Source organism: Onychostoma macrolepis, chromosome 24 (assembly GCF_012432095.1).
Source record: "Onychostoma macrolepis isolate SWU-2019 chromosome 24, ASM1243209v1, whole genome shotgun sequence".
NCBI classification, from domain to species: Eukaryota; Metazoa; Chordata; class Actinopteri; order Cypriniformes; family Cyprinidae; genus Onychostoma; species Onychostoma macrolepis.
Window position 1 is genome coordinate 27144819 of NC_081178.1, and position 8845 is coordinate 27153663.

At 40.7% G+C, this 8845-nt stretch overlaps 1 protein-coding gene across 1 annotated transcript in view; it reads right to left on the minus strand.

Moving 5' to 3' along the window:
• Nucleotides 1–5432: 5432 nt before the first annotated feature.
• The window catches only part of LOC131533066 (dnaJ homolog subfamily C member 13-like), a 45145-nt gene continuing 41732 nt past the window's right edge, over nucleotides 5433–8845 (minus strand). Inside the window, exons 55-56 of the mRNA XM_058765093.1 lie at nucleotides 8746–8845; nucleotides 5433–6369 (exon numbers count right to left, since the gene is read on the minus strand). Of these exons, the coding sequence (XP_058621076.1) occupies nucleotides 6272–6369; nucleotides 8746–8845 (198 nt within the window). The 3' untranslated portion in view covers nucleotides 5433–6271. The remainder of the gene's footprint in view (nucleotides 6370–8745) is intronic.

The following is an 8845-nucleotide window of genomic DNA, read 5'->3' on the forward strand; positions in this document are numbered from 1 at the left end:
TTCACGGCAGGTCACTCATATCCAGTAAGAAGAGTAAGAATAACCCGATTCATTTACAGTAGTGTAGAATTAGGCTTATTCTGTGATTAACGAATTAAAGTGAAGCGTCTGGGATCACTGGACATGTTGGCATTGGAAGTGTTTGGAAAACACTGTCTTCTCTAAAAATAATGGACAGCATATTGTAAACTGAGAGTACTAAAAGAAAAAAATCTTCAATGGACTGGAAAGAGGTGGAAAATATACTGAAGCCAGTCTGACTTTATATTTCAAAACTACAACTTTATATCTCCAAATTGTGAAAAATCACTTAATCACAACATGAGTATATATTTTACAGCTCCAACTTTTTCTTGTAATTGTGACTTTATATCTAATGATACTGTATATCTCTCAATGTGAGTATATATTTCATAATTTCAACTTTTTCATGCAATTGTTACTTTATATATTGCAATGTGACTATATTTTCTAACTTTAGAAAAGGACTATATACTTGCTACTTTATATCGCACAATGAGGATTTATATCTCGCAACTGTAACTTCACCAAGTGACTCACAATGTTCTTATTTTTCACTTTATCTCACATTAACCCGTTTATTTGGAATGTTTTAGACTACAGAGTCTGCTATAGTTTCACGCTCACAGTTCATTCAGACAGCGACGGACTCCACCCGACAGAAAACCAGAACAAACCTCCTCTCCATTCGTGATCTGAACCAGAGAATGGGATGCACGTCTTTTGTTGTATGCTTCTAAACCCGTGTTGCCGAATGAGAAAATGGCTTGTGTAATTTAACAGTAACAAGTCACAACTGGGAGTACAAACTCACAAATCACTTTGAGGAGGAAATGAAAGCGAGTTGTTTGTTCCTGTTAGTTCCGTTGAGTTAGGAGATGGAGGCCATTAAGATGAAAGAGTCTGAGGATCGGTTTAGATGTTTGTAATGATATAAGACACCAGCAAACACTGGGCATCCTGACCGATCTGGACTGCAGAAAACGTGTGCAAATGCTCCGGAACATCAGAAGCACTTCAACAATAAACATGTGCAAACCACAGCAGCCATCGCAAACTTACAGTATTTGGCAAAAGCACACGTTGTATTTACAGAACCTCCCTCTTCATGAAACACCAGCCTCTCAAAGGTCAGAGGTCAAAGCCAGGTACACAGACACCTGCTACTGACACGAAACATGGACAGATCTCAGCGGATGAACACATCCATCAGTCCTGACCGGGACACTCTGAAGAGACTTCTGACTTCTGCATGTTTGTCTTGCTTTCCAGTAAAATATCTAAACATCCTTTAAACGGATCATGAACTGCCTTTTTATTTTTATTTTGTACTGTTCTCCGAGGTTCACTTCTAATGTTATCAAGATTTCTACATCAAAAAACATCATTTAGAAGTAATCAGTTATTTTATTTATTTTCAAGCTGTTTTTGACTAATGAGAATGTTTTGAGTTCTGAAACTTGCAGGATGTTTTTATAGTACAATGACCTCTTATCTGTCAAAAGATCAATTAAATTCATGAACGCCTTAAACAAGGTATAAAATATATAAGTAAAATTATAAAAAAGAAAATGACATTTCTTAAAATGTATTATACATATTGTAAGTTTATAATATATGAGGAAACCCTTATAATAATAATAAAAAAAAATAAGTGAATCATCAAGTTCACTTAACTTTTTAAATTATTATTTACTTAATAATTTTAAGGCAACGGGTTTCCTCAATTTTTTTTTAAGTTAAGTCAACTTATCACTTTTTACATATATTTATTTGTATACTTTTTTTAAATGAATGATTAAAGCATGAAAAATGTATACCAATGGGTCAGAACAATCGTAATTAAATATGTACTGTAATTTATAACGTATTTAGATTTTTATATATTCTTTGAAAGTTTTATTAGGATATTTGTACCAGAAATCAGGCCATTTTTAGTGTCTGAATTCCTCCAGGACTTTATGCAATGTGTGTTAAATACGCACACTAATCTCCTAATGACTCACGTTTGAGTTGAGGATATTCCTAAATCATCTGTAAGTGAAGCATCGACTCGGGTGGTTATTGTTATTACGCTGGGAATGAATCATGAAACTATTCACTGGAGAACGCTCCGGTTTATCTTGTTCTTGAGACGCGCTGACAGCCCAAGCGTCCGCCGCGAGAGTAAACACATCTCAGAAGACTGAAGACTCTCGCAGATCTCCAGATCATTCCAGTCTCAGAGTTACAGACCACTTCAGACCCACCGCTGTGAAAACACTGGGCCGTGTTTGTCTCTTTCATGCACAGCGTATTCAATCATAAAGACTGCTGAAGCTAGTTTAGATGTTAGAGGGTCAAAGGTCAGGAGAAATCCTCACATGTGCGCTGAATACTGCATGGCAACAAAGATGAATTTACAACTATTCATCTTCAAATAGTCACTAATTCTTCTGTTTTTCTGCTTATTAAAGCACATATGATTCAGAATCAAAACAAACTGATTCTGCCGTCCATATGTGCACACAGACAAATACAAGACCGGGAGCACAAGTTACTCATTTCTTCAGAGAACTAAATAAAACAGCTCATTCCGAGACGAAGTTTTGCAAGATATATATAGACATGCTGTGAGAAATAAAGTCACAGATTAGAATGATTTCTGAAGATCATGTGACTCTGAAGACTGCAGTAATGATGCTGAAAATACAGCTGCGTCACAGAAATAAACATTACAGTTTAACACATATTCACACAGAAAACAGCTGTTTTACATTAGAATAATATTGCACTGTTTTTACTGTGTTTTTGATCAAATACATTCAGCCTTGATGAGCAGAAGCGACTTCTTTCAGAAACATTAGTCCAAAAATATACCTAAGACATGAGTTTGATGACTGAACGGGAATAAAGGGACTGGTATGTTATCCTCAGGATGGTGAGGAGTCATGCTTCATCTTCAGATGTCAAAGAGACCAAACAAATAACCTGTGCACGGATTTCCTTCCTGCAGTAAAACAATAGCGCTGTAGCGAGTCAAAACACCAGCTCCTGCCATCATGACAATCCAGCACACGCGCGGGATTCAGCTGCTTACACACAGAATCTTTCCTCGTCTCAGTTTCTGAAAGCTGTCGCTCGAACTGCAGAAGCACACACCAAACCTACAAAACATACACTAATTATCAGCCTTTGACTCAGTTTTCAATTTCATGAAATTATCTCAATAATACAAATAAAAATGGAAACAGCAGAACAAGACAAACATCCTGATTCTTTTCATCGTTTCATTACTGGTCAGCGTGGAAGTACAGTCCAGATAACTGGATTCTGCCTGCAAGATCTCACTGAAAATGTCGTTTTACATCATTATGTTTCATTCTGATTTCTATAATGTTTAGCCGCTTTTAATTTGATGAGACTGACTTTCATCAGTCCAGCCAGTTCAGTTATATTAGACTGCAAGCTTGAAATGAATCAGAATGATGTGTAAACAGTAAGCCTATGATTTATTCACTAAATCCAGCAAAATCTGCATATTTGTAAAAAAAGTCATGCACTCATTATTGAGGGGGCATGATTGGGGGTTGTCATGTGACACACAGCAGCCACAATAGCACTCATGTTTTTTTTCCTTTTTTTTATTTGAAACATTCCCAAACGCATTAACTATATCATGAAATATCTTGATTCTCACCTTTATAGATTATGTTAGTTGGTCTAGTGGACGATGGTCAAAGTAACCTAATAATGTAATCTATAAACTATGCATAAAAACCTGTCTGTTTACTTAATTAACAGATATGGGTGTCATGCCATAACATATTTTAATACGACTGGCTTTATATTTAATGTGAATTTAACATTGAAAGTTAATGTGAATAAAAACATTGTAAGTTAGGCTACTAATCATAACACTCTCATTGTACAGAAAGAGCGCAAAGAACATTTACATTATCAAAAAACATTATCACTGACAGTCTAGAGACTCCCATTAAAATCACTGAAGCTGTTTACACTGTGAAATTAATATCTTACACAGATTCGTACACATTTGCACGTTGTTGATTCTTACCAGAGAATTCGCCAGAAAGAGGTATTCAGTCAGCGAGGAGTGAAGAAAACACCGGCATTTTAGCGGTGACTCATCTGAACGCCTCTGATTGGCTACTGCATTCATAAGCTCAACGGAATCGTGTGTGATTGGTTATAATGCAGCACTGTACAAACGCGTCTGTCTCTGGCTCAGCGCCAGCGAACACAGATTTGAGTTTAGCAGCTGATGATATGATGCACTGAACATAATCACGCGGTGTGATTCAATTAAATATAGAAAATATTAATCGGCTATTTTTTGGAAGCTGCATTCAAAATCCACTTGGCTCAAAAATCTGAGGGAGCACGTGCACCTCACTTTGAATGGGCGTGGCACCTCTGCTCACAGCGATTGGCTGCCGTTCGTTTCCCGCTCTTTATTTGCATAAACATTTCTCATCTTATTATCGCTCTGAACGCTTTCCCACAATCCACCGCGCCAGCGTCAAGCGCTAGATGTCGCCATTAACCAATCAGAATCCAGTATTCCTGACAGACAGCTGTTTAAACTGTTGTGCAGATGTCTTTGATCAGTTCCACTGATAACAGTGTTGATCAGCAGGAATCATCAGAGTCAGGCTTCAGCGGGCCCCTGAGGGCCACAGGGAGACTCCAGCACCTGCACTGGCAAAGGCTGATGGGAAAACTGTGAGAGGACACACACAGAGCTCTTTCATGAGTAATACTGATGTCAGGCAAATGCTATGCTTTAATGCTAGCTGATGGTTTCCACACTGACCCGGGGTTTGCCCACAGCGCCTTCTGACGCAAATGTTCTGAAATATTAAAAATGACTACAGAAGGATGTGAGGCACTTCAAAAAAAAACTTCCTACATCTCTGAACTAAATGTTTGCTTGTACAGAATAACACAGGCTTCTGGAAACCAGTGCATCATGTTGGTTCTCTGGCGCTGAACACACGGAGATGCGCCCTCGAGCGGACACGCGGTGTACTGCAGAACCCTCCACCGGGACTCATACACCTCATCTTTAATATACCAGCAGATGAGTTTAAACTGTCAGTTGTTCAATTAATAAAAAAAACAGTATGTTATGATGCTTGATGTTGTAAACTGGAATTGTTTTCGCATTATTACTGTAATCATAAACACCAGTTTAAAGGGTTTAGAGCACTTCTTTTTGATTCTTATTTGTTTCTCTCTCTCATTATTTTCTCATCACCTTGTCAAATAAGGTGGACACAATGTCTAGATAAAAAACACAAATGCATGAGAAAAGCAGAGCTGATCTCGAGTCTCAGCGGTCGGGGAACGAGATTCATTCTTCTTTAACATAGAAAGTGCATCAATAAGAAAAACAAAACCCCAAAAGCTGTGGATTCCCTTTTATTCTTAAAATTTTATGTACAAGTGCAACTGATTTACTTTTTTATTAATGTACATTCAATATAGAAAGTTTATGTACGGCATATTACATTTAACATTTCACAATTGCACTAGTCTTTCACATACATGTAATCAGAGTCAGTACAATTTGTCCACTGTCCTTTCAGACGCTCGTTTTCAGTTGTTCTTGATTTATTCAGGTATAAATAGTCGAGTGCTTTGTGGGGAAGGAAGGTTTTTGTCGGTTTACAGGATGATGAGATGAGAGACAATCTCAAGCAGCGGCACAAACTCATGATGAATAATCACAGTTTCACAGGTTCCTTCTCAAGGCGCTCTTCCTTCCGTCACCGAGCACTTACTCCAGTACTTCAGAATAAAAGAAACAATACAGAGATGCAAGGCTGCGTTTTATAAAACGGAAAGCGTGTGGAGACGGGGACAGATACGAGTCGAGACATGAGCAGAAACGCAGGAAGACGAAGAGACAACGAATCAGAGCCAACATGACCGCCATCCATCAACTCACCGAAGCAAATGCATAATGCAGAAAAAACAAATGCATAAAAATCTCTCAATACAAAAGTAAACTATTTTACTCTCCATGGAAAGAAATGATTTACGAGATGTGAGTGGATATAAAATGAAAGAGGAGGAAGTGTTAAAACGCAGGAATCATGAAGTGCTGTGAGGGAGTCTCGTTCTGTCTGTGTCTCTGTCACTCAGGATCAGGATCAGGATCAGGATCAGGATCAGGATCAGGGTGGCGGCGCTCCGGAGCCGGTCCGTCTGTGTCCGGGTTTGTCTGGTGTTGTATTAGTCTGGTTCAGCCCAGGTCTCCGATGTCGTTGTCTACGGGGGGCGGGACGCTTGGCATGACTGTAGAGCCGCTGCCCGCTGTCAGATAACCTGCCACTCCTGGACCTGAACACACACACACACACACACACACACACACACACACACACCATCAGCATCAGCATCAGCATCACACACACACCATCAGCATCACACACACACACACACACCATCAGCATCAGCATCAGCATCAGCATCAGCATCAGCATCACACACACACACACACACACACACACACACACACACACACACACACACACACACACACACACACACACACACACACACACATCACACACACACACCATCAGCACCAGCATCAGAGCGCAATCATCGGACAAATCACAGCTGGAAGATGTGGAAGCTGCATGGAGCACTTCATGGTACTTTGTTGATGGTTTTTAAATTAATATGAGTTTGAAATGACACCAGTAAATGAAAGAGCTGCACGATCTGTGAAGAAAAAAAAATCTAACTGCAATTTCTCTGATGAAAAAGGCAATAATTTAAAATTCCATAAAAAAAAAAAAATTACTTAGTAAAGCTGCACAATTTGGCTTAAATTTGTGCTTACATAAGAATACAGCTATAAATTAACAACAATAATGATAACAATTATTGTTGTTTTTGCTGTTACTAAAAAATACATTAAAAAATTACTGAATAAAATGAAATTATTATTGTAATATTTAATTGAACAACAAATTCAAATATTTAAGAATAATATAATAAAACTACAGCATAACTGTAAAATTACACTAATATTTATGGATTTCGAACTTTAAACCAATAAAGCTATTATTTTGAGAGAAAACTGCAGCGTTTCTTTTGTTAAGAACTTTCATTATTAGTTTGTGAAGATGTTTGATGTGTTTTTCGTTCTCAAATGCACATTAAAGCGACTCGTGAATCATTTACTGAGAATCATGAGCTGCTCGCGTGTAAATAAACACAGAGCCACGCTTCGCTCTGAAACAGCGCAGATATTTAATGAATTAAATCACGGGCTTTGCCATTTGATAATCGCACATCACAATTTCAGTTTTATCTCGATTCATTGTGTAGCTTTTTGTAAATAATGACATTTTCAGGTGTGGATGAAATGTGTACGGATATCTGGCTGGGAATGTGACCTTCAATGGACAACACTCGTTACAGCTGAAGCAGCATCAGCACTGCAGTGAAGAGCGGAAACAGATGGAAATGAGTGTGAAATGAAGCAGAAAGAGAGAAGAAGCCATCAGAGGAGAGTCTACCTGCTTTATAGTAATAAAGAGAAGGCTGGAAAAAACCAAGTGAGCTACTAAAGCCCACTGCGCAACGGACTGCTGCCCGCCAGGAGAGATGGAGCGGACACACCTGAGGAGAGAGAGAGAGACAGAGAGAGAGAGAGAGAGAGAGAGAGAGAGAGAGAGAGAGAGAGAGAGAGAGAGAGAGAGAGAGAGAGTGCAGAGAGAGAGAGAGGAAGCAAGCAGACATCAGAACCAGCAGATGCAGAAACTGCAGCAGAAAGACCAGACAGCTCATATCAGACCGGCTACTGTCAGTGGGTCAGCGCGGATCAGTACAGATCAGGATGGGTCAGTAGAGGTCAGTACAGGTCAGCACGGTCAGTAGAGACTGTACAGGTCAGCTCGGGTCAGTAGAGGTAAGGACAAGTCAGTAAAGGTAAGGACGGATCAGTAGAGGTCAGTACAGGTCAGCACGGGTCAGTACAGGTCAGGACGGGTCAGTAGAGGTCAGGACAGCTTGGGTCAGTACGGATCAGGACAGGTCAGGATGGGTCAGTAGAGGTCAAGACGGTTCAGTACAGGTCAGCACGGGTCAGGACGGGTCAGGACAGGTCAGCACAGGTCAGTATAGCTCAGGACGGCTCAGCACAGGTCAGGACCAGTCAGGACGGTTCAGTACTGGTCAGTAGAGGTCAGCACGGTCAGTACGGATCAGGACATATCAGGATGGGTCAGTAGAGGTCAGTACAGGTCAGGGCGGCTCAGCACGGGTCAGGACGGTTCAGTACTGGTCAGGATGGGTCAGTAGAGGTCAGGACGGTTCAGTACAGGTCAGCACGGGTCAGGACAGGTCAGCACGGGTCAGGACAGGTCAGCACGGGTCAGGACAGGTCAGCACGGGTCAGGACAGGTCAGCACGGGTCAGGACAGGTCAGCACAGGTCAGTATAGCTCAGGACCAGTCAGGACGGTTCAGTACTGGTCAGTAGAGGTCAGTAGAGGTCAGCACGGGTCAGTACGGATCAGGACAGATCAGGATGGGTCAGTAGAGGTCAGTACAGGTCAGAGCGGCTCAGCACGGGTCAGGACGGTTCAGTACAGGTCAGGACGGGTAAGTACGGGACAGTAGAGGTCAGCACGGGTCAGTAGAGGTCAGTATGGGTCAGCACGGGTTCACTCATCCCTCACACGAGGCGCTGTGCTGGACTCACCCGTCAGGTAACCTGCGGTCTGGGAGTCAGAGATGAAGAGGTCGTGTTTCTGGTCTTTGAAGGCACTCCACACAGTGGAACGAGAGAGGATCTCATTCAC